The 26,067-nt window shown below is 36.0% G+C and overlaps 2 protein-coding genes across 2 annotated transcripts in view; both read right to left on the reverse strand.

Annotated features, from left to right (window-relative positions):
- LOC144437059 (patched domain-containing protein 3-like) overlaps nucleotides 1-5,124 on the reverse strand; it is a 28,059-nt gene extending 22,935 nt beyond the window's left edge. Inside the window, exons 1-4 of the mRNA XM_078125926.1 lie at nucleotides 5,024-5,124; nucleotides 4,441-4,687; nucleotides 2,155-2,225; nucleotides 909-1,028 (exon numbers count right to left, since the gene is read on the reverse strand). Of these exons, the coding sequence (XP_077982052.1) occupies nucleotides 909-1,028; nucleotides 2,155-2,225; nucleotides 4,441-4,687; nucleotides 5,024-5,124 (539 nt within the window). The remainder of the gene's footprint in view (nucleotides 1-908; nucleotides 1,029-2,154; nucleotides 2,226-4,440; nucleotides 4,688-5,023) is intronic.
- A 14,384-nt stretch (nucleotides 5,125-19,508) lies between these two features.
- LOC144436596 (patched domain-containing protein 3-like) overlaps nucleotides 19,509-26,067 on the reverse strand; it is a 28,622-nt gene continuing 22,063 nt past the window's right edge. Inside the window, exon 19 of the mRNA XM_078125418.1 lies at nucleotides 19,509-20,451. Within this exon, the coding sequence (XP_077981544.1) occupies nucleotides 20,224-20,451 (228 nt within the window). The 3' untranslated portion in view covers nucleotides 19,509-20,223. The remainder of the gene's footprint in view (nucleotides 20,452-26,067) is intronic.

A 26,067-nucleotide genomic window follows, 5' to 3' on the forward strand; every position in this document is an offset into this window, starting at 1 on the left:
TTTTTGTATGACAAGTCATCTCCTGAGAACATGCATGCCACCATTGGTTATGTTAACTGTTCGCAGTTCAAAAGGAAATACTACCTGATGAGTGTTTCTCAGAATAGTGTGTCAGGCTGGTCAGTTGCTTCAGTTCAACTTTTCATTGTGTTGCTCATAAAAGCCAAAACAGATAAACAAGCTATTGTCTCTGCTAGCTGTTAGAGGCAGGCATGGCAGCTAGCCTGGTGCTCCTAAGAAGCCAATCAATTAAGTGATATTCTGACTGTACATATGTGGATGCCAGCCAAAAAACCTTCCCATGTCAGTTATTTGGCCAATCAGGACACTCATTGGGAATGAATTCAAAGTTCACAGCTTAGTTAGGCAGAGGTAGTTTAGGTGAAGGTATAGACTTGTTCGGTTAGGTATTTTTCATGAAATGGTGGACTGCCTAGCTAGAAGTATTCTGTCCTAAATTTTAAGAACTATATACACTTGGAAATAATTAATTTCCCCAAACCTTCATAAATTAACAGAACCAAGCAATAGTGGCAGGTATTATGAACATAACATGCATCCACTGAGAGCTAAGACCTTGCCATTGTGAACATTCCCATAACAATGGGTGATACTTATTGTATTAAAAACACATCTCACTTTAAATATGAGATAATAGCTCTGTTGCCATAGACACTAACTGAAAGTAGGAGTGAAGAGGGTTTTCACACAAATGTTTCTAAATTAAGTTCTAAAGCCAACCTGACACCTACAACTGATCTGTTGAATAATTAAATGCAGTCTTGAACTGACTTCTGCATGAATGTGAGTGTTGACTAATTGTGCCATTTTAGTGCAAGACCATCCTACCAGAGATAACAGCCTCAAGATTGGGTGATAGTACGTGTGAGATGTTTCGATCTCCTTACCTTGTAATATTTTCCTGGTTCACCATATCCAATATTTCACTCTCTGTTAGACTGTTGATAATGGTCTCATTGAATGACCACAGTTCTAATAAACTGCTAGCCCAACATTGACCAGCAATCCTGTAAACAAACAAATGAAGTAAGTGGTTCAAATCTCAGTCCTATCTGGGAGTTTAATTTCACTATAATCCTAAAACTAATTGTGTCAGTTGACATTGGGTTTTCACTTAAGGGGTGGTCAAAGTCAGCAAATTTACTTAGTACTTTTGTTCCATTTTACCAGATTTCCCTCTATTGTTACCAGGTTCTCAAACCTTAGCAGAAACACAGCATGGAAGGTGTTTTGTAAAACCTCAGACTGCCAAACAATTTCTTTACCATAACAAAGAGAAAGAAATTGATTTATAGATTATGACTTTTAACTTACAAAAACGTGATAATTTTGTAAGTGTTTGTCCCATACCAGTTCAATATTTAATATAAACACTGAAACAGTCTGTATTACAGCTGCTGAAGTAATGCATGAATAAACATTTCATACAAACAAACAATAAAATTCAAAATGGCATATATGCAGAGCACTGGGCAACCTGCCCATCTACTATGACTTTCTATAATTTTGCTTTTTAAATGAGTGCACTGGGTTATTTTTAAAATCAGAAACATGTTGAGAATATAAGCTTTTTATTATATATAACGACTCATTTTGACAAATATTGTGCTCAGCATTTACACTGACCATACTAAGAGTGAGTGAGAATTGAAAACCGTACCAAGAGTGTTGAGTGGGTGAAAAGTGTGGCGGGGCTTATTTTGTAGTTCGCAATTATTAGCTATTCATATTGTGACATATTACATTGATCGTCATTCAGTTACTTTTTAAAAGACACTGGCTGTGATGTTGTGGCTAGTGAACCATGAAATTTAAATAGACGTAAGGTAACATTGTGTTTAAGCTTTAAAACATAGCATGCCACCTAATTGAAACTCTTCGTCTTTCTAGTTTGATAGTACATGTAATAAAGGCATGATTTATTTAATGAGGTGAGAACAATAACACAATTGTCATGTTGCTCTATGTAAAATACCGGTACATAATTAAAAAATTTGATATGCTAAAATAATATAAAAGTAACATCAGGTCAAAAAAGTATATTCACTAAAATATGTGAGTGCCAAATAAACATATCACAACAAATAAAAAAATAAAATGACACATAATTATTATTTATGAGAATGTACTTACTTGTAACAAAGGGTTCCCCAATCACCTCCTGTCACACTGATTGATTTTATGGCTTGATCAACAGTCAACATCTAGAGAGAGAGAGAGAGAGAGAGAGAGAGAGAGAGAGAGAGAGAGAGAGAGAGAGAGAGAGAGAGAGAGAGAGAGAGAGAGAGAGAGAGAGAGAGATGGGCAGGCAAAGTGAACTGAATGTTATACAATTTAAATGGCAGACATCTTAATGTGATTCCTCTAAGACTTCAACAACATGCTCAAGGTGGAATCTATGTGCCTTGACCTAAACAAAATGAATCATACAAAAATTAACTTATATTTATTGTAAAACACTTACAATGAATACAAAATGAATAGGGTTTACACTACCATGGAAGTGGGTGATAACTTCCATGACAAACTAACCCTTACATTTTCTTAAAGGACTACCCCTGGTCTATATTCTGCCAATGTGTTTGTTAAAAATTACGCGCAGTGTCTGAAAGTAAAAGGGAGAATATATACATGATTTTGGTGTACATGTGACATGACGTCTTTCACTTTGTCAAGCTCCTGAAGTCAGTTCAAAGGGGTTTAAAAGTCAGAAGTAACTTTGTTGATGACATAGTCCCCGAATTTATAACCCTACATCGATGACTCAGTAATATCGGACGACAGTATTGGTAATCGGACACGAACTTCCACGCCGATTTACGTATTTGTCGTGTAAGTTATGAATTTCGCCACTCCATTTGATTTAAATATTGGGCAAAAACATTGGTAAAGTGGTGTTTTAATCACCGTTACACTAAAACTGATTGTTTTTGCAAAGGAATTATCATGAACACTGTCCTACTACCGAATTCGACCCCGGGATTCGATCACAGTTCATGGACGTGATTAGCAGTCAAGTCTATATATTTATGTCTTGACCGCGCAATTTGTAAGTTTACTGTCCGATATCTGAGACACGTCTTTGCTCAAGATACGTCTCATATTTTCGTTCAAAAACACCCAGATTTCATGGAAAATGTAATCTAGTTTGAACTGAAAACTATGAATGAGATATTTGTAGATTTAAATAAGAGCGAAATGATATTCAAGTGATTTTTGTAATATTTCCGCGTAAGTTTTGCTGTAGCGAAAACACTGACAACTACGGCAGTGTTAACGTGTTGTTACATAGGTAACTTTGTGATCGCCAATATTAGTGCTCTCAAAACCGATACCATAAAATTAGTGTTGAATCAAAGCTTTAGTGTCTCCTGATCTTTTGTACGAATTATTGAGCATGACAATACATATTGTACCGGTATGACAGAAACATGGGTCAAAAGTCTACATAATCGTCTGAGTGGTCATGAGTTTTGAACACTTTTTATACACTTTTAACGTGACACGCTTCAGCCATCACTAGTTCACTGGCTCCGCGGGGGCGGGGGGGCTCCTACTTCCGATAAAGATGACTGAAAACAACCAGTGGAAACAACCTTGTTCAAAATATAGGGTCAAAAGTCGTACGTGCATTCAAAGAGGTGGGTCAAACCTCTACATAATGCTTTAAAAATCAAGACTCAAAAGTCTACATAAGTCGAAAAGGGGGAGGGGGTCAATACCGCGGTACATACGTATATACCCTTCTATGGGAGTACCCCCCCCCCCCCGGGCTTCTGGGACACAATCTGCGCCACCTTCAAAAGCTGGCCACTATGTCCCAGGCAAAAGCCAGACATCCGGTTTTGCCCGTTTAAGGTAATAACCGGACACTTTCTGGACACTTCTCTGCCAGGCAATAACTGGACAACCAGTTTTAACATATATACTATAGGTTTAATTATAGAAAAAGATCAATGTCAAATTGACATCGCAATTAAAGTCATTTTAGAATCCAATTGATAGGGCCATCGATGCACCGCCATGTCTTATTTATTTTTCCAGTGTTATCATGCAGTCGATAACAAACTTTACCTCGCAGTACACTAGGCATTAGAACTTATCCCTTGCAGTACACTTGGCGTTAGAACATATACCCCTCGCAGTACACTAGGCATTAGAACTTACCCCTTGCAGTACACTTGGCATTAGAACTTACCCCTTGCAGTACACTTGGCGTTAGAACATATACCCCTCCCAGTACACTTGGCATTAGAACTTACCCCTTGCAGTACACTAGGCATTAGAACTTACCCCTTGCAGTACACTTGGCGTTAGAACATATACCCCTTGCAGTACCCTTGGCATTAGAACTTACCCCTTGCAGTACCCTTGGCATTAGAACTTACCCCTTGCAGTACACTAGGCATTAGAACTTACCCCTTGCAGTACACTTGGCGTTAGAACATTACTGTCTTCAATAATCAACGCTGCTATCCTCACATCACTGGAAAAGTTCTCCTCAATCCAACTGAGATGCTCAAGTGACTTGGCTCCGATGGGTATCCATAGCTTTTCTTCTCTATTCTCTTCCGTAAAACTCAGCATTCCAATCCCAAAGCAGCCGGCAACTGCTAAGGATAGTAGAATTGTACTCCATGGATATCTTCCAACAAGTCTACCAAGTCTGAAAGTACACCAGATTGTGTTGGGCACTTGAGACTTTAATAGCTTGATATTAATGGGCTCCGATAACTCTGACAAATGTATCGGAGTTATCGGGGCGCCATCGTCGCAAACCACGGCCTCTTTTACGGCACCGTCGAAACAAACGTGCCGCCCGTCTTTACTTCGAAGTGTAGCCGAAGAAATAACAGCTCTGGTTTGCGAGAATATTAATGTCGGAGCGCATATCCAGCTAGCTTTGCAATTTCAATAATAATGTTGTTATGCCTAATGTCAATACAAGTCGTTTGTAAGATAGGTGTAACATTAACGTCAATACCCTCCTCTCATCACTTACCTGTGAAACACTCCTTCTAAAACCGATACGATTGCATTACTACACGACTTCAGACAACCCGGCTTCTGGTTCAGGATTTCCTTTTCTGACTGTGTATCCATGATAAAAAGCAAATGCCAAATAGAATAAAGCGCGATAGTAGCTAAGTTATTCTTATAAGTTCAAACAATAAAATGTGAAACTACATGGGTGTCATTCGTGGAGTGAACACGTAAGTAAAACACAGTTGATATTATAATTTATATCCCTATCCGATCCATAAGCTTATGTGTTTTTATACCACGGAGGTATAAGGTGAGTATATAAAATACTAGGAAGACATAGGTCTCCTTGTGTATACCAAGTTACACGACATTCAGTTATTGCCAACGAAATACGATTACAGAATTATTTGTGGAGGTATGGGCTACACGTGAGCTGGCTTGATTCTTGATCTCAGAGGTAGTCGAAGTCGACGATCTTTTTAACACACTAGTCGATAGTTTGGGTCATTCGCTCATCACTGTTGCTAGACTCGATCGTAAATGAACACAATGTGTAATCGTACGTGCGTACGCATGAAACCGAACAAAGCAGCCTTTCGCCAGCCAGCCTTGAATGGTAAATGAACAACTCATTGTAGTCATAGAAAGTGGAGCATACAAACCAAACACATCGAAAATTAAATGTTGGACCCAAAGCTAGACAGTAAGGGGAGAACCATTTGATTACCGGGGGGGGGGGGTGGAGGAAGTAGGTATGGGAGCAATTTTTTTTCTACTGTCAGTCCTGCATCATTTTTTTTTCAAATGGAGTAGCAGTGCAATTTTTTTTAAATTAGTCATTAAGTTTGTAATGCGTTGTTCATACCTATACCACGTCACAATGGTTCACAACTGTACCTCTAAATAACTTGTTCTGTGCAAGAAGAATTATCAGTTAGTATGAAAGACGTCTGTCTACCAACCATACTTCTGCTACTTAAAACTGTGTGCATTTGAGTTTAAAGCAGAGCTATATAGTGCATGCTTTAATGATAAGTGCTGGAAAAAAATAGGAATTTATACTCGTATTAAAAACATTTGCGCCGCCTATGAAGGCGCGCCGCCAAAGAATACATGAGAATAAGGTTTCCAAATTTGCTCATTTCTGGTGCATTGTGACAATTTTTTTTTTCACTTCTGTCTGTTATGACAATTTTTTTTTCTCAAGCCATTACAGGATCAAATTTTTTTTTCTGGTTCACCTGGAACAATTTTTTTTTCTCAAAATCCTCCATACCCACCCCCACCCCCAGAAATCAAATGGTTCTCCCCTAAGATAACACATATTCACCCTCCAATGATTTTCACGGCCACTATAGTACTAGCGACCTTGCACGTAGTGACCTTGGGCATAGCGACCTTTGGTTGCCTTCACAGTGAGCGGCCCGGGGGGTCTAGCAGCAAGATTACAACTTTTAAGTTTTACCAGGAGTACCAGGTTGACAGTAGTAGTACTCGTCCTGCTTGCAGACGGTGCACGCGTTTCGCTCAACACCGGAAGACTTACTCCGTCTGTGCAAGTAGGTAGATGATACATGAACCTGTCCGTTGTGTTTACAAGATCATGAAAACAGTACTCATTTTATAAACAGGACAATAAACAAGACAATTTACTAGTGATATCCTAACTAAATTTCAGGTTTTTTAAAATTGAAAATCACAATTTTTCCATCTAATTTGCATATCACTTTCCAGCTCACTTTGACTCGAACTAATCGATATCAAGAGGTAACTAGTGACATACCAAATTTCAGACCAAATCTGCCTGGTAATCACATTTGACCTAACTTGCATACTACTAATCGGCTCATTTTGCTTTGACAATCTCCCAACTATACATATGTCCCACCAAATATCTAAACAATCGACCCAGCAGTTTTTGAGTTTAACGTTAAGTCACACACACACACACACACACACACACACACACACACACACACACACACACACACACACATACATACATACATACATACACATACACATACACATACACATACACATACACGAATTGGTCTTCTCATACGATGTGAAATGCTTCCTCAGACGATTGTCCACGAGTGCTTGCGAGGCTGTCCTTACTTTTCAAGACCACGCGAAACGTAAAATCATTGCCGATAAAGAAAAGGAGGAATTGAGCGAGAATGCTGGTCAGAGCGGGTCTTGGAGTGTGCCACCATTGGCACAATTCACAGAGATGTGGTGCGTCAGATTCCTGGTAAGTGTTACCAGGGGTTCCCAGCACCCCCCCCCCCCCGATCAATTTACTCCCACGGGTACGTGTGGCCATGTATTGTCAAAATGAAACGACGGAAAACATATAAATTACTTTGAAATTGTGTTTTAACTAATATAGAAGGCAAGTTAGCTTCGTAAAATATCTTCATTATCATGATGGTAATTTTTTTTGGAAAAACTAATTTATGGAGTCTGATTTTATGTTTTACATATTAATACGTAAAAAATCCAAATGTAAGACATGTCTAGCCATAGTTCTCTTCTATTCAACATCACACAAAAAAAATGTAGTCGGGCGATACTCAATCCTGAGGGGGGGGGGCTGCTCCCCTTATTAGATTATTTGTATATGTGTCGCCCCTTTTCGTGTTCCTTTTCTCTAAAGTGTGGTGTGTTTTTTCGAGCAGAAGAGTCTAAAATGGGGTCCAATTAGTGTACATTATTTTCAATATTGATCATTCCAAAGTTTGCTCCAGTTTCATTTACCAAATCATAACTGTGCTATTAATTGCCCCCAAACTGTTCTGTGGGAAAAAAATACAAGCGTGTAGTACGTATATTACATTTTGCCATCCACCATTTCGGAACATATTTTGGTCTAAAATTTGATCTTCTAAAACCCTGTAATGATCTAAAAGTAGGGTATTGGTTTTTGATCAAAATGGGTCTAAAATGGGTCTGGGATTGGCAGTATTGGCCGCATACCCCTATCGATACTCACTCACGCTGAGCATGGCTTTAGTGACGCACTGCCCGTTTTTTAAAAGGAGACGAAACCGCTCAGTGTCACTGTGTGGATGGTAATGAACCAATCATAAGAAAATGAAATAAGGCGAGTACACATTTTTCAAGATGGCTAGTTATCCTACAAAACTTTCTGCTACGACGAATTTGTTGGCCTACTTTCGCTAAGATTTAGAAAGGTCAATGTACCGTGACGCGTGCATCCACACGCGATAAGTCTGAACTATTAAATGACGGGAGGGGCAGAGGGAGAACTTAGCTTTTGATACTGACTGGAAAATCTGATTTCCGTATTTTTTCTCAAAAGAAGCAAATCATAGACATAGTGACTTTGAAAATAATAGATCTTGGAGTACATGTACACGTAAAAACGGACCTTTCCAAGACTTCATCACGGTTCACCCGTCCATGAACAGTGGACTCACCCACATTGAGACCACATGTTATAAACGTTCGTTGTGTCGTCTGCTCGGAGTCAAACGTTTTGTAAATAACAGGTGTGGGAACCCCAGCAGTTTGCACACCGTGTTGTTATGATTGGAGTAGAGACTGGATACTATTTACAGTCACACCTGTGTGCGCTGTAACAGGTGGTTAATATGTGGAGTGACCCAAGTCTCCTCTGAGAACGGACATTTTATTCGGACTGAAATTGAAGTGCAAAGTAACATGTTCCTGGATTAAACATAGACCCTACGTAGGGTCTACGGACTAAAGGAATATCTACCGTACCCAGACTGCGTATAAATTGCCGTTGCCTGACATCAACATGGTTTGGTGTCAAAATTATAGTACATTCATCAATATTTTTTTGAACTTGCTGGTTGTAAACTTGCTAATTGATGGATTTGAACTAGTGCATTTACTATAGTAGGAGAGTGAACTGTGTGCACTCTTGTCTTCGACAATATCAATATTGAATTTTGACTGAAAATACTCGGACTTGGCACTGCACGGCTTATGAACATATTTTTGCAGTATTGGGGTTGATCGTCGTCAGAATACGTCAGCAACTGTAAGTGAACAGAAGTTTGTATGCATCAAATTATGTTGTGCAGTATTTAATTTGCATTGTCTATGTGTGAAGTCGATACTTTGAAATGAATCACAGTCACTTGTGAGGTAATATTCTATTCTAGGTATTTTAATAATAGTATTTTCCGATGAAATCATCGGTGACATATTTTTTTAATATTCATAAATACCTAATAGTGTCATTATTTTGTATTATGATCATCCTAGAACAGAATATTATCACATCCTGGAATAGAATATTATCACAAGTGACTGTGAGTTGAATACTCCAAGTTAGCCTGCACTATGTTGATGTTATACGAGATGGTCAATACATGTGTGTGTGTGTGTGTGTGTGTGTGTGTGTGTGTGTGTGTGTGTGTGAAATTGTTAAATGGTTTCATCTGACATTTTTTCCTTCTAATATTATTTTGGGTACAACGTTACTTGTATGAAATATAATTAGCATCTTTCTGATTTTTGTTTCACTTGTTGTTTAATTGCTTCAGTCAGCACAAATTAAATTCATTATCCAGGCTTTACTATTTAGTATTTATGATTTCAATGGTGAGAGTTCATTTGGCATATTGATTAGGGGTGAGATCAATAGTTCAATTTAGGATAAAAAAAACTAAATTCTTGTACTTTTGGGGGTTGGGGTGGGGCGGGAATTGGGTTCTTAAAACCATTTAAGTTTTCATCCTACGAAATCGATTTTACTTTTAATGGATCTGTTTGTACCCCTAAATACAAACATTTCTAAAAAAGAAATAAAAAAAATTGAGAAATAGAAGAATTTGTGTTATAGTAAATGCATGGCACTAAAATAAGTAGAGTCAACAAGAGAAGGATTATAGTTTTTCGTAACTACATATCGGCTTTGTATTCATAGCACTACATACTTATACATACCGGCTTTGTATTCATAGCACTACATACTTAGCTACATGCTGATTTGAAATTGATTGTGTTTCTTAAAATCATTCAATTTTGGTCAATTTAGTTATAAGGGGTGGGATGCGGGTGGGGGTCTGAGGCCTAACTAAAAGAATTTCCTACATTGAAATAATGATCTCACCCCTTATTGCTAGCTATTTGTATATGTTTGATATTTGTACTTTGTACAACTCCATGAGTTTGAACTACAGTATTCTAAATTGAGGGTGGGCAAGGGGGTCCCCAGTACAATTTACAGAAAAAATGTGTTGAATTCAAATTATGAAGATAAAATTTCAATATTTACATTTATGATGGAAAAACACAATTCACAAATTACAGAGTAAACAAACTGGAATTTACGTTTAAAATTACTGGCAGTCTAATGTATCTACCACTACCACTACCACTCCTTGTAAAACTTATGACAACATATTGATGTTGAGATGAGCAGTCAGTGTCTACATTTTTGACAAACTGTTTTGAATGATTGCTTGTATACAGTCATGACCACGTTTAATGTTGTTTGTATTGAATCCTTTTAACATCATACAATTCCAGTACAGTTTATGTATTTTTCTTTCATGTGTACAAAAGAAGTGGTGCTTTCACTTATTACAGTCAAAATAAACAGTTACTTGATTACATAGTAAGCTGACCACTGATTTATGATTTTACAGACTTGCAACATTTTACAAATAACAAAAAATAAGATGGTCCGATTACAAAGTCCAAAAATACCCCTTGTCCACCCTCTAAATTGCCAGGTCAGGTCAAGAGTCAAGTCAACCAAAGGTAAGTAATTCAAGTAATGTCAAGTCAAGACTCAACTAAAGGTAAGGCAAGCTCAAGCTATGTCAAGTAAAGGTAGGTCAAGGTCAAGCCAAATCAAGTAATGGTAAATCCCAATAAAGGTAAGTCACACCAAGTAAAGAGTAAAGTTGAGTCGAGTCGAGTCAATAAATAGCTAGGAGACACGTTTCCATGGGAAAATATATTCAAGGTTATAGTAGGAGTAGTGGGGCAAAATACAGATGGGGTGTGGGAGATAGGGACACAAAGACTTATTTATATAATAAGCACATTCTAAAGTCAAATGAAAGAATTTTATTTTTCGCTCTCGTATCATTAGGCCACTGGCGCTATGCCATCGCCATCAAATGCATTTGTGCAACCATAGAATGTATTAAATGTATTTCGTGACAGCTCCCCGGTCCAGCACTGATCGAGAATGTATTTCGTGCAACCATACAAAATAAAAATGTATTAATGGATTTCATGCAACCAGTATGGCATTAGAAACGGTTTGAATCGAGAGGAAGGGATATTTTCAGATGTCGTATGAGTCTCGCAGAATCCATATGTTTGCTTATAAATTGATCAAGTTAAAGTCGTCAACTCAGCTCACGTCAAGTGTAAAGTCAAAGAGTAGAGTCAACTCAAGTCAAGTGTAAAGGCAAAGAGTAAAGTCAACTCAAGTCAAGGGTAAGTAAGATAGTAAGTGTTAATCGTTTTTCAAAGCATTATATTTACTGTCATTTCACGTATGTTTTCAGTACCGTAGCCGGGGGGGACATTTTGGGAAAAAAAAAGAAAGAAAAAAAAGCTATTTTTGAATACATAGCAATGTTTTTAAAATCGTTATTTACGATTCCTAGCATGCGCGACAGAGCGATTTAAATTGATGGTTCACCATTGACTGTACACTGACTCCTCGCTAATATGTATCTAATATCTCTATTGTTCACTGGCTTAACTTTGACTAAAATGTGTCCAGTTAAAAATTGTAACTTTTTGCAGCAAATTAAAAGAAGTGCGCACATGCACTGTGCATTTTCCTCGAGTAACAGTACAGTCTTGGAAGTCTCCTTCATTTGAAGATAGCAAGTCGCAATTATAATGTCAGCGAGTGAAACTCAAAAAAAGACGGAAAAAGTCGTTCAACGCGACGTGAGGTCGCCTGCTATGCTGCGTGCAGTGACCCCGAAGATGCGCTCGATCTTATATTAAAACATTCCATACTGATAAAACGGCAGATCTCTTTTTGGAATATTTGGTGGCCCTGAAAAACTATTAAACTAGGTACGCAGTTTAAGATCCACTCTTTGAAGATCCACTTTCAATAGTTGTGTTCGACGTTGTATTTGGTTAAAATGTTTGATATAATTATCTCATTGCACACTGACACTACCGTTATTCCGCAATTCATTTTGAAGCGACAATTTGCTATGGAAAGAATGGCCCTGAATTTGTAAACAGAGCTGTACCTTCGACATCAAAATCCAAACTTCCATTTCCATTATAATGATGATGACAAGGAGAATCCACTGAGTTCACCTTGGGTTCCAACATAAACGCGGCCATAAAAGTTTTAGGAGTTGGGTAAAGAAAATGATTATTTTGTTGTGTTACTTATTTGAGAAAGCACCATCCATTTTTTTTACTTTGAATGTGATATCTTTTCGGCAACTACTTTGAAAGATACGACATTAGGCCAAAAAAAAATGACAAAGCTGTTCAACGTACCCATATATTTTTCTGGTGATGGGCAATATATTCTCATGCGGGCTTCGAATTTGTTTTTCAAAATTAAGGGTATTTCAATAGTTCATTTAACAACACACATTTGAGTCTATTCCAAATTATATAATATCTTATACAGTGATTACTTGGCTCTGATGATGCATACAAGCATGAATTGAGATTAAATTAAGCTGTTGCATATCCAATGTGCTCTAAAACGAATTGAACAAAAGTTTATGACCATTATAGTGGGCTGAGCAGTCATTGGGCCATCAAAAGGCTTTCTTTCGATGCTATAACTATAAGCGAACGAAGTTCTCATGTGAGGGCCTGCCCGAATCCATCCTCGATAGCGTTGTTCGGCTGTGTGTCGTATTTTATCGGAAGAACATCCGAGGGCTAGCTGATAGACTAACAACAAAATAGATTTCCAGATAATATGTAATACATAGCATAATTGTTTCAATTCTGGTATTTTATTACCATATTCAAGCATTGTAAGACTTAAATTATGTCTATGGTTTGATATTTTATGCCTCTAAATGGCCTCCTACACTGTCTTTTTTTCAATTTTTTTTCATCCTTGGAGTTGTCTCCTTGCAATCAGTAGCAATCAAGGTGATAATTGGCCCTTTCTCCAAAAACAAGATGGAAGGTGTCTGGTTAAGTACCTCCCTGTATAGGTTAGAGCTAATTAGAGACATCTCCTTATGAATGTGAAATCCACATCCTGTGTAAAGTAATCTCGTTTGGAGTATAATTGTAGTTGGCTATCTCTTATGCATCATTGTACCATATGATTTTAATATCAGAGGGGATGGCTAAAATAATGCTTGAGTTTCATTTAACATTTTTTAAGAAGAGAGAGTAAGAGGAACAACACTATTTGTTTAACCTTAAGTTGTGTACATTAATTTCCTAACTGTAGCTATGCAGACAAATTGCAAGAGATAGTATCAAGATGACTGAATAAGTTCTATCTAAACTCGACCTGAAGTATTTTGCTAACGTTATATATGGTTTGTATTATAAACATTGTGAAAAAATGAAATCGACCAACCTACCCAATGTGATGGGTTAGGTTACCCGTTGACCAGCATTTTTTTCTGGCCTTACATATGATATAATTCAATTTTGTATGCTAAAATAGATATTATGTAAATTGAATGCAAATTTATGTAAATTAGCACCTTTCTAAATTTTAAATGTATGATTGCACCAAGACGAAGTGCTGCCCGCCTTGGCAATTTGGCCAGGCTACGACCCTGGTTTTAGAGTGGTTGCTGTCACTCCACTGTTTTAATAGTGTAGAGTACAACTTACTAAATGTAGAAAAGGGTTTCATTCCACTATTTTCACACAGTGAATGTTGTCAGTGTTTTTCAAAGCATTAGAATAGCTGTTATTCCACTTTTATTATAGAGTGGTGGCTGTCATTCCACTTGTTTAATAGTGTAGACGGTGTCATTCAACTTACTAAATGTACATGTAGTAGAGGGTGTCATTCCACTGTTTTCACCTAGTAAATGTTGTCACTCCTTTTCAAAGCATTGGAATTGCTTTTATTCCATTTATGTTAGAGTGGCATCCTTCATTACATTGGATGTCTTTGCATGAAACTTATCTCGTTCTTTCTTACCACGAGCAAACAAACGCACTAGTGTTGTTGTTTTTCACAGGTTGTATACTTCTCCTGTGAATGATATAAAAATGAACTGGTTAAAATCAATGTAAATTCAGCATAATTACATTAATTTACACATCCTTTGATTATTCATAATCATAACTAAATAATTTGGTGACTAAGTTGTGGATATTTTATTTATTGTAGGTTCATGCCACGAAATTCTGTACATTCCAACTGGTGGATAAGTTGATGTGACGTCACTTAGTTATCCAAATAATTTTCTGGATAATGCCAAGCGTGAGTGAATCATCTATTTGGAGGAAAGTAGTAGGATTGGAGTACGTACATCACTGGGATTTGACTCAATACTGAATTTGGTTTTGACTTCTACTATGCTGGAAATGGTAAAGATGCCAGTCAGAATACCAGAGTGTGATTTGCGCACATTCTGGTATTTCACTTCCCAAGGATTACCTTTCTGATGGTACATCTGTATGGATACAATTCACTTCTGATCATTATATAATTAACGCCATAGGATTTCATAATAGACTGTTTGATAGTGGTAAGTTTATAATCCTCCTTTATCAATTTTTATATGTTCAAATGGGGGTACATATGAAATTTCATGTCAAATATATTGATTTAGGAGCCTTCAGTAATTACGGGGGGGGGGGGGGGGGGGGGGCTATGGTTGTTGTTTAAAATATGACCCCCCTCGATTCTGTCATGATAAAAAATGAACCTCCCTCAATTTCCTTTCTCAAGAACATAACCCCCCCCCCCCCCCTTAAAATATTTCAAAGACATCTGTTAAATGCTGTCAGTGTCAGACATGGAAAGGACACTAGTCCCAGAATCAATGGTTTAAAGGATTTAATCCCACTGCTGCCACCACTGTTGAAAGTTATAAAGATATTGGTGATTTCCCAATTACTACCACTGGAGTGAATTCACTGCAGTGTAACTCCCAAGCACTAGACAGGCACACTGTTGATATTGTCCGGATCTTTGATATCATGTATATGCCCAACTGTTCTTGTTTTTCATCTGCAAAACCCACTGTGACTTCTCTCGTCACATAACACCTGACAATTAATTCACCACATGGGTGTCAGCAGTGATTTGATTGACATGGTCTGATATTACGATACACCCTAACCCTAACCCTAACCCTAGTCCAAACTGATGAGACAGCAGTGGGATACCAAATTCCCCATAAAATGCACAATTAGACAGAGTAAAATATGACCCTCCCCTTATCCCATTGGCCCTCCCAGTAACTGATTTGTAAAAAGTGACCCCCCTCCCAATTCACCCGGCCTTCTCCCTTGTAATTACTGAAGGCCCCCTTATGAAAATGAAAAATTACAAACCTCTCTCAATATGATAGTTTGTTCCTCTAAAAATCACATTCGCATTTCTTGCTTTAGTTTCTAGTATGATATTGGTGTACTAGACCAATGTGAATGATGTTGAGGGGTGCTGATCACGGATCACCTACATGTGGCATATTTAGAACTACAGGCCTCTATCGTTGATCCTTCTTCAAAAGATATTACTAGAGTTTGTTTATAGTGACCCCCCCCCCCCTACATTACTTTATAGATGAAATATAAGCTTAAAGTAATTGACTTTAGCAATTAACTGATTTTCATTTTAATAGGTCTTCCTAGTTGTGAATTGTTTTGTGGTCTATATAAAACAATGATTACATACCACGACTGTAGTGTGAGAAAAGCTGCTTTGTAGGAGACAGTTGTTGTAGTGAATATTTTCAGCAATATGCAGGTAAGTATTGTACTTTCACAGCTGATTTTGTCAATTTGTTAAACAATAAGATGTAATTGTTTACATGTTGTAGCAGTTATATAATCACTCATGTTTCTCCTTTCACTCAATTACCTAATTGGTATACACGTTATTGTTTTTTGAGGAATAATGAGCTTCTGATTAATAATGTAATACCAAGTTTCTCTCTCCCTTATGCCCTATCTCTATGTTGGTCTGCGTGTCCTCATTGTCTGTCCCGTTAATACTATCTTTTTCTCATCTCATCTCATCTCATTCTCTCTCTGTATACACATTTGTGTACATACTGCTGCATCTCTCTCACTCTATACCTATGTGCATACGTACTCCCGCATGTCTGTCTGTCTCATACACTGCATATGTGTACTCACATCTGCCTACCTGCCTGCCTCTCTGTCTCTTGCTCTCTCATACATACATACACACACACACATTGTATACCTATATGTACTCCTGCCTGCTTGCATTTTTCTGCCTGCCTGTCTGTGTCTCTTTATCTCTGTTTGTCCGTCACTCTGTCTGTCTGTCCCTCTCTCTCTCTCACTGTATACCTATGTGTTCTCCTGCCTGTCGGTCGGTCTAACACTTTATACATAATTATGTGTACTCCCATCTACCTGCTTGTCTGTCTCTGCCCAGCTCTGGCTTGACTCTCTCAGTCACACACACACATACATACATACATACATACACACAGACAGGCAGACACTGCACAATGCCTATAGAACTATAGCACTACTGGACTTTGGTTCAGTCAAGTCAAGCAAAGAAGATTTTGTCATGGTCATCTTTTGTACATGGCTACTGTTTATATTCAATAGACCGAATAATTTACTTTATCGGATGAAACTTTATTATTTCTGTAGACCTCACCAGATCTATGCATGATCATGATCGCAAAGTCTGTCTTTAATATGTTACACTCGTCTTGACTTTTTGAATCGTTGAAATAAATAATAAACAATCAGCTTTAATACTCTTTTTTATTACCACAATAAAAACCTGGAACATACACTTGAGAATGTTACATCAAGTTACCACAATAGAAACCTGAAACATACACTTGAGAATGTTACGTCAAGTTAGCACAATAGAAACTGAAACATACACTTGATAATGTTACGTCAAGTTATCACAATAAAAACCTGAAACATATACTTGAGAATGTTACGTCAAGTTTGCACAATAGAAACCTGAAACATACACTTGAGAATGTTATGTCAAGTTAGCACAATAGAAACCTGAAACATACACTTGAGAATGTTACGTCAAGTTACCAAGGAAATGTAAATGTTATGTGCGTATAAACTATCATATTTTCAAAATATAATGATGTATTTGGTCCACAAATATGATGTATTCGGTCCACAAATACAGTGTTAAATGTCTATTATCATATCATCAATACAGTGTTAAACGTCTATTATCATATCATCAATAGTGTTAAACGTCTATTATCATACCATCATTACAGTGTTAAATGTATATTATCATACCATCAATAGTGTTAAACGTCTATTATCATATCATGAAAACAGTGTTAAACGTCTATTATCATATCATCATTACAGTGTTAAATGTCTATTATCATACCATCAATAGTGTTAAACGTCTATTATCATATCATGAAAACAGTGTTAAACGTCTATTATCATATCATCATTACAGTGTTAAATGTCTATTATCATATCATCAATACAGTGTTAAATGTCTATTATCATATCATCAATACAGTGTTAAACGTCTATTATCATATCATCATGACAGTGTTAAACGTCTATTATCATACCATCAATACAGTGTTAAACGTCTATTATCATATCATCAATACAGTGTTAAATGTCTATTATCATATCATCATGACAGTGTTAAACGTCTATTATCATATCATCAGTACAGTGTTAAACGTCTATTATCATATCATCAGTACAGTGTTAAACGTCTATTATCATATCATCATTACAATGTTAAACATCTACATTACATGAAAATATAAGATGTACATGCAGCTAAAAATTATTAAAATATCAAAATGATGTTCATTTTTTTCCAATAATTCTCATATATTCAATCAAACTGTCCCCTGTAGCCTATCTTTGTCATTCTCGCAAACCAGAGCTGTTATTCCTTTTGACGGTGTGTTTTGGACGGTGCCGTAAAAGAGGCTGTAGTTTACGACGATGACCTTTGTAATTTGTACAATTTTGTACAAGCTTACATTAAATTTTGTAGAAATCTCTCGTAAAAATACACTTCATATAGAGAACTTTAAAAGATGATAAATAATTTCCATATTTTAAAAAATACCACTGTAACATATTATCAAAAATATGTTGTTTTTTTCAAAATCTTTTTCATCACAATATTTACAAACATATGCCATAACATGTAAATGTTATGCTTGCATTATATTTCATGTATCAGTATGTTTTCCATATGTATTATTTACACAATATATTAATGCAAAAGACTAAGAATGTCCCTAAATGCTTGGATATCATTACTCATGACTCAAAATATAACTTTACAATGAGTTTCGATAGCATTCATGTTACTCATGGAATGTGTACATGATAACATTAGCATAGTATTTTATTTTTTACTAAACCTGCCCATGAGGGCGCACTTTACAATACACACGACATGGCAGGAAAGACTACTTGTCATCAGAGAGGAAACTCTTTGATTATGTCATCTTACTACACGCTCATAAGAATTGAGAGGTAATGTGGTGGGATGGTTGGATTCTGTCTCTGTGTCTGTCTGCATGTCTGTCTGTCCTGCTGTATTCATGATAACCAAACAACTCGGCTGAATGTCGCAAAATTTGGTACACGCCTTTCTTACAGTTACCACAAGAGCTGATTAGATTTTGTACAAGTTCCATGTTGTAAATAGCTAAATTGAGCCATACTTCTAAAATCATATGTGCTGAAATGTTTCAAGATATCATTCTTAAATCATGTGTCAAAATGCCCGTGGGCGGTACCAGTGGCCAGCTCTTGTAGGGGTGTGTGGCCCCCGGGGGCGGTACCAGTGGCCAGCTCTGGTAGGGGTGTGTGGCCCCCGGGGGGGCGGTACCAGTGGCCAGCTCTGGTAGGGGTGTGTGGCCCCCGGAGCCGGGGGCGGTACTAGTGGCCAGCTCTGGTAGGGTTGTGTGGCCAGTGCTTGAAACCCCAGGCCCATTTTAGACCCAGTTTGACCAAAAAAACAATACCCCATTTTAGACCATTACAGGTTTTTAAAAGATGAAAGTTTAGACCTAAAAACATTTTCCTTAGGAGGCAACATTTTGGAACAATTTATATGGCAGTTATGATTTAGTAAATGACAATGGACCACATTTTAGACTATAGCAAAACAAAAAAATAATGCAAAGTGTACCCCGTTTTGGACTCTTCAGCTCAAAAAAACAACATTTTAGACCAAAGGGCTATGGAAAATGCACCCCAAAGGGCAGCTCATATACATACACTCAAATATGGGGAGTAAGCCCCCCCCCCCCCCATCAAAATGTTACAAGTTATCATTCTTAAATCATGTGCCAAAATGTTACAAGTCATCATTCTTAAATCACATGTGTCGAAATGTTACAAGTTATCATTCTTTAAACTGTAAATGTTTCCTTTGTCCTGGGCCTTTTGTCTATTATCACTTAAAATGCTGCACTGATAATTGCCAACTCTTCCTAAGTATACTGTTATGAATGATGTTAATTCTTGTGTCCATCATATTGTAGAAATTCTTTACTGGCCATTCTCGCATACAACTTTGAAAAATCAAGTGTGTCTTGGATGGTGTTGTAAAAGAGGCTGTGGTTTATGATAAAAAAATCACTCCACTCTTTCTCTCACATTGGCTCTACATCATGGAATAATCTTCCTTTTGATCTCCACCACTCCCAAGTCTCATACATTCTTCTGCCATTCTCTCAAGACCTATCTCTTTAAACATTAGTGTCGGCCTTCTCCCAATCTCCTAGTATCCAGTGTCTGTGAATCAACTTTCCCTCTTACCATACAGTAATTTGCTTTTGCATTTCCCTCTGCACCTCAAGCTCTGCTTGCAGAGATTAAGTGCTCTATAAATCATCTTCATCATTAGTAGTAGTAGTTTAGTAGTATGAACACGCCAGTTAGCAAAGTTGAAAACCATAATTTGCTTTGACAACATAGTAGGTATATAGGTATATGGTTGTGCTGAGATCACTAAGACTGAATGCCATCACTCATCATACATTCAAATTTTGGCACATTGATTCATGCACAAATATACACCTAGCATCATACATCCACATTGGGTACGTCAGCTGTTGCCTGAAAACTGTTTTGTGCCTTTGCTGGTGATTCTGAACCTGATGACCTCCTTGACTTTTGACCTTGAGGGGGAATGTCATAATCTGGAGGTGGAATTTCAGGTCTTCCGTACATTGGGATGTCACTTGATTTCCTTTTCTGAGTTTGTTTCACAGGAGATGAAGTACGACTTGCTGGTTGACTCTCTATAACTGTCTGTAAATTTAAAGAAACAATTCAAAGTTTGTTTACTTTATTTGTTTGTTTGTTTGCCTGTATCAAATATTGAAATGTGAATAGAATGTCTGGAAATTGTTACTATGGAAACAGAAATAATGATTTGTAAAACTCCAGGAGTCTTTGGTAAATATAGATAGCTGTTGCTCATAATATAATAAATGATAAAGCATGTGTATGTATATATATATGGTTGCCAAGCAGGTTTTAAAAAATAGCGCCAATGGCGTTGTAGCACAACTACAGTTTTTAATATTGTTTATCCACAAGTAAAGGTGTTCATTTGCTGAATGATTATCCAGTTGCCTATCCAACCCTGTGGATATCTTTGCAATATACATAATCATTTTGCTGTAGCTATGGGCATGGTTATGTTGCTAGATGTTTTTGCATATATTTTTTTAATGTTCATTCACTTGTCTATGAATCCCTGATGTTATCTTTGCGATATACATCATCATATGGTTGTTGCTATGGGCATGGTCTTTAGTTTTTACCCAAAATTCACATTTTTACACCTAATTTGCATATTGCTAATGAGATCATTATATGCTTAATATTTCTTCATCTATACACCCCCAAATGCATCCCCATTAGATTTCAGCAAAATGAGCTTGGTAATTTTATAAATATAGATTTTTGACGAAGACACATTTTTAGCCCTAATTTGCATATTATTGATGGAATCATGTCATGAACAAATCTTAATCTACACATCCATAAGAACGTTTCCACCAAATTTCAGACCAATCTGCCAGTAATTTTTGAGTTTAAGTTTTTTACCCCTAAATAACATTTTTGACCCAAATCACACACCTGTGATGAGATCATTTTGCTTTGAACTATTTCCCAACTAGACACCATAAGTAATGTCCCCCCAAAATACCAAGGCAATCAGTCTGGCGGTTTTTGAGTTTAAGTCACACACACACACACACACACACACACTCACACACAAACAAACACACAGACAGACAGATGGACAGACACTACACCATGCCTGTAGCACTACTGAACCTTATCAGTTCAGTTGTGCTAAAAAAATCAATTTGATCTTCTTAGCAATTGTAGAGCAATATTGTACAATAAATAAACACTGCACATAACAGGTTGGTGTATGACTGTGTGCAAGTCACTGCAAGAACCATACACACTTACAATATGTTGCAGGTTACTGTTCACTGGCAAGAAATAGAAATATCACAGTTTCTTAAACATTAGGGTGAATGTAATAAACCATTTAACATACTGCAACTAAGAGCAGACACGTGGGTGCCAATGTTTTGGTGTCAGCATTTGATGTCTGAATGGTGCCATGTTTAGTTCATTTCTTTAAGATTAAGAGTAGCAAGAAACTGTATTCATTCAATATGGCTATGTGCAGTTTCTTATTAGTTTCTGTGTGGTTGTATCGAGTGAAAAGTAACCGAAAGAGTGCTGTATCTGTGCTGTATATTGTTATGTTCTTATTAAGTTCTTTTATCAATGGTAAGAAAAAAACTTAACACCTTTTTAATGAGATCATGGCAACAAACAAACAAACAAGCAAACAAACAACCAAACTTTAACCATTGTTGTTATTCATTTTAGGATACAAACTTTTTAAACAAAAACACAAATATCGGCATCCAAACTGTACATTCTTGTTTTGTAGTCCAATTTTTCTGTAATTTTCAAGGTAATAGGTTCCTTTACAACAAATCACTTATTATCTTAGGTATAATGGCATTTTTAGCTTTTACTGCCACATTACAAAAATAAATGGTAATTATGACAGTTTTCACCCATTAGCCATGCAATTGCTACAAACCCAACTTAATGAAGAGGTTGCCAGCAAGTCGGGTATAACAACATTGTCTGTTGTGAAACCCCACTTGTTTGGCTTCATCCTGTAATAAACCAATTCTAAACTTCTAATTACATATTTAGGTTATGGGACCTGTGGAAAGACGGATTCTGAATTTTTGGACAGTAGCTTTCCACATTGTCCAAATCACAGGTGTTAGGATCATATTCCATGTCTGTGAAATTATACAATGAGAACCATACATTTATCACTGTATAAACAGCTATAAATTCTGGTTGCTTTGATTGTTGTTGGATGGGTATCCTTAGCTTAGGGAGTCTGATCTGCACTGCATGCATGATGAAGTGTATGATTGTGCACACTCAGCAAGCTAGGGAGACATAAAATGCTTACAAGCTAGGCAGTGAGGTGAAAGCCAATAGTTATGAGATTGTCAAAGCTTTATTTATTCATTCAGTTCTACAAATGTCAGACATATATTAATTTCTATTCTTTTTTCCATTACATGATTTTGAATGAGTCATAGTCAGATGGATGTTATACCTACTACAATTACCCCAATGTTATATTTCAAACGACTGAAACGACTGAAAGAGTATTTTTTAAAATAATTTTACTATTTTCCACTTTTGATAGTGTCTGTGTTTTGAGGTAAACATGAATTATTCGGAGCATTGGTTTGATTTACATTGAGTTTCACATTTACATATTCATAACCTAAACACTGGGTTGAAACATGATATATACAAGTTATAGAACTTTTACATTCTAAGGAGACTGGCCCTTTCTTTTCATGGTTTCACAGAAAACTTTAGACCATGCAGGGCTGTGGATTATAATTTTATTAATTTTTAATTGTAACAGATATGTATGAAAACAGATTTAAAAGAGGGAAACCATTTTGGTGAACAATCTAAATGATACATCTTTGTCAATGACAAAGCAGATTTTAAAAATTTAAAAAGAAAAGCCCAATTTACTTTCATATTATTGCTTGAAGTTTTACAATTTTAACATATATATTTGTGCCTAAAAATGTTGTCAATGAATAATTGTCAAATTGAACATCTCGGTGATAAAGTAAGCACGTCATTATATTTAGTATCTTTCACGTGACCACAAAATATATTACACCACACCCTTCTTCCCCTCAATTTGTGTCTGAACAGTAACAAAGTATAAATATATACATCTGTAAATATAAAAACTTGAAAATATATACATCAACATTGAGGAAATTTAGCCAGTAGGTAGGCATCCACATCTCAGACTCAATGACAAACAAAAATAATCAGTAAAAAAAATAAAATAAAAAGTAGCATGTATCAAATGATTGTGAAGTGCAATATGACAGGATGGCAAGAAAATGTCTCTAAGGCCAAAAAAAAAGAAAAAAGAATTGTTTCTGGTCATGACATTTTGTCTAAAGTGGTGTGACATGATTTATTTATTCATTTATTCATTTCTTTTTCTTCTTTTTTAATATTCTCAACAAACATGTCACTCAATCTACTATTTGTGGCAGTTACTGTTCTTTTTACTTAGTACTTTTTGTGTTTGTGGGGCAGATGTCATTTGCTTGTTCGTGATTGACTCTGTGATTGTCTTCACTGAAGTAAGGAGGGTTATTTTTGTGTTTCATCTTAGATCTGCAGACTGCATGGGCTGGACAAACATGAAAAAAAAGACTGACATGAGGGTATTTATAGTGATGTGTGTGCTGACCAGATACAGTTCTTTTCTTTTTTGGGGGCCACACTGAACTTTAGGATTAGGATGCTAATGACATGAAAAATGACAACATACAAGCAAATTATAAATTACTTATCAAATGTGGGAACAACTCTTCAAGCTTTTTCAAAACAAAAGATTGTCTGATTTTTTTTTAGGTACGTTGTTGAATTGTTTTTGTAAATAGCATCCAAAAAAACTAAAAACATGTGAATCACACATCGGAAATGAGTCAAACAGTGTATCTTACCAATAATTAATGTCAAACATGAGACCTAAAACTAAACCTTGCCTGTAATACATGTGAAAGCTGATCATATGGAAGCCATAAATTTTGTAACAACCATATGGCCTGCACGTATTGAATAATCAAGGGGTTTCAATTCCACTATCAATCCCCTCTCCCGGTGAAGTCAAGCTTTTAAAATTGTATATGTTAGCATGCCCCAAACAATTTTCTTGAATGGTTATGTTCTAACATACTGTATACAACTTGGAAAGATGTGGCCTCAGGGGGAGAAATGAATGATTGTGAAATCAGAGGCAAGGTGTACAGGATACAGTGTAGGATACTTCACAACAACTACTTGTCAATAAATGAGACTAATTGACTGGCAATACATTGAGTTGGGCATGCAATAAAGTTCATCATCAGTAACTTTAAAGTGAGAAATGAATACCTGTAAACACACAAAACTGTGATTTGTACAAAATGATGACATAGGTGACGTAGTACGGATCTCATTGACATAATTAACATTTAGTGATAAACAACACAGTTACTTTTTTCATGTCTATGTGTCAATAATGTGACTGTTACCTTGTTGATGACTACATGAAGTGATTACTGTTGACTTCAGTTCATGTTTATAACTGTAAAATATCTCATCATATCATCTTGCTATACTTTCTAGTATAAGTTCCCTGAAGTTTTGTGATTACTTAGTATGTGACTTTACTCATCACTGTCAAACTTTTGCTAACTTTTCATTTAGTGGTATTGGAAAATTTACTCTTTCAAGAAACTTTGAAAGGAGGTATTGCTACTTTCAATATCAAAATCAATTATGTTTTATGTCTTTGAAAACTAGAACATAGAAAAGTGATTTTTACTCAAAATGTCAATGATTTTCCTTATTGTTAGGGTTGATATTATCCATAATACTCACACACCTAAATAGAAAAGTGACAGAATGCAAAAACGCCTAAATATCCTAAATACCAGTGATAGTATTCTACCATTTATACTTGAAAATTTTGAAAAGGTATAATTCAGAAATTATGACTACTATACTCGTAAATATGAGGTGGGTACGAAGAATAATTTCATTTTGCTTATATTTGTAAAGTCTTTTAGCTGACATGACCCATTCTGTAAAACAGTTATACTATTTATCAGACAAATCTCAGATCCCGTTTTTATACAGCCCATAATACTTTGCACTTTGTAAATATCACTTTGTTCTGTCAGTTAATTTAATCATTAAAAGATATATTACATATATTTTACTCACTTTACATATCACCTACCCATCTACAGTTTTAGTAAACATAATATAATAATTTAGAAATTGTGATGAACACAAAAAAACCTATACATGTTATTCTGAAGATTTTTTAAATATATAGCTTCTATTTAAGAATATTAAAATGACCAAATGGATGAGATTAAGGTATTTATTTTGGAATTTTAGTTTATATAACAATTTTATGATGGTATCCTACTTGAAAAATCACTATGAAACAACATTGACCAAGTCTGTGGTTGAAACACAATACATTGCAAAAAGCTTTAAAAAAATGTTTAAAAACTTTAATGTACAATAACAACAGTTTAAAATAATATTTTGCAATTTATTGAGTATAAAGAAGGACTTTGCATATATTGTTTCACATTGATTTTTCAAGTAGGAAGCTATAATAAAAAATTTATTTTATAAATTAAAAATCCACTGTCGGTGAAATTTGTATATAATATCACAATGGTGATAAAAACAGTTATTCCCAATATTTCTTTATGTCAAATATACTGATATAATTATCCATGAAAATAGTAA

This window comes from Glandiceps talaboti, chromosome 6, assembly GCF_964340395.1.
Source record: "Glandiceps talaboti chromosome 6, keGlaTala1.1, whole genome shotgun sequence".
Taxonomy (NCBI): Eukaryota; Metazoa; Hemichordata; class Enteropneusta; family Spengelidae; genus Glandiceps; species Glandiceps talaboti.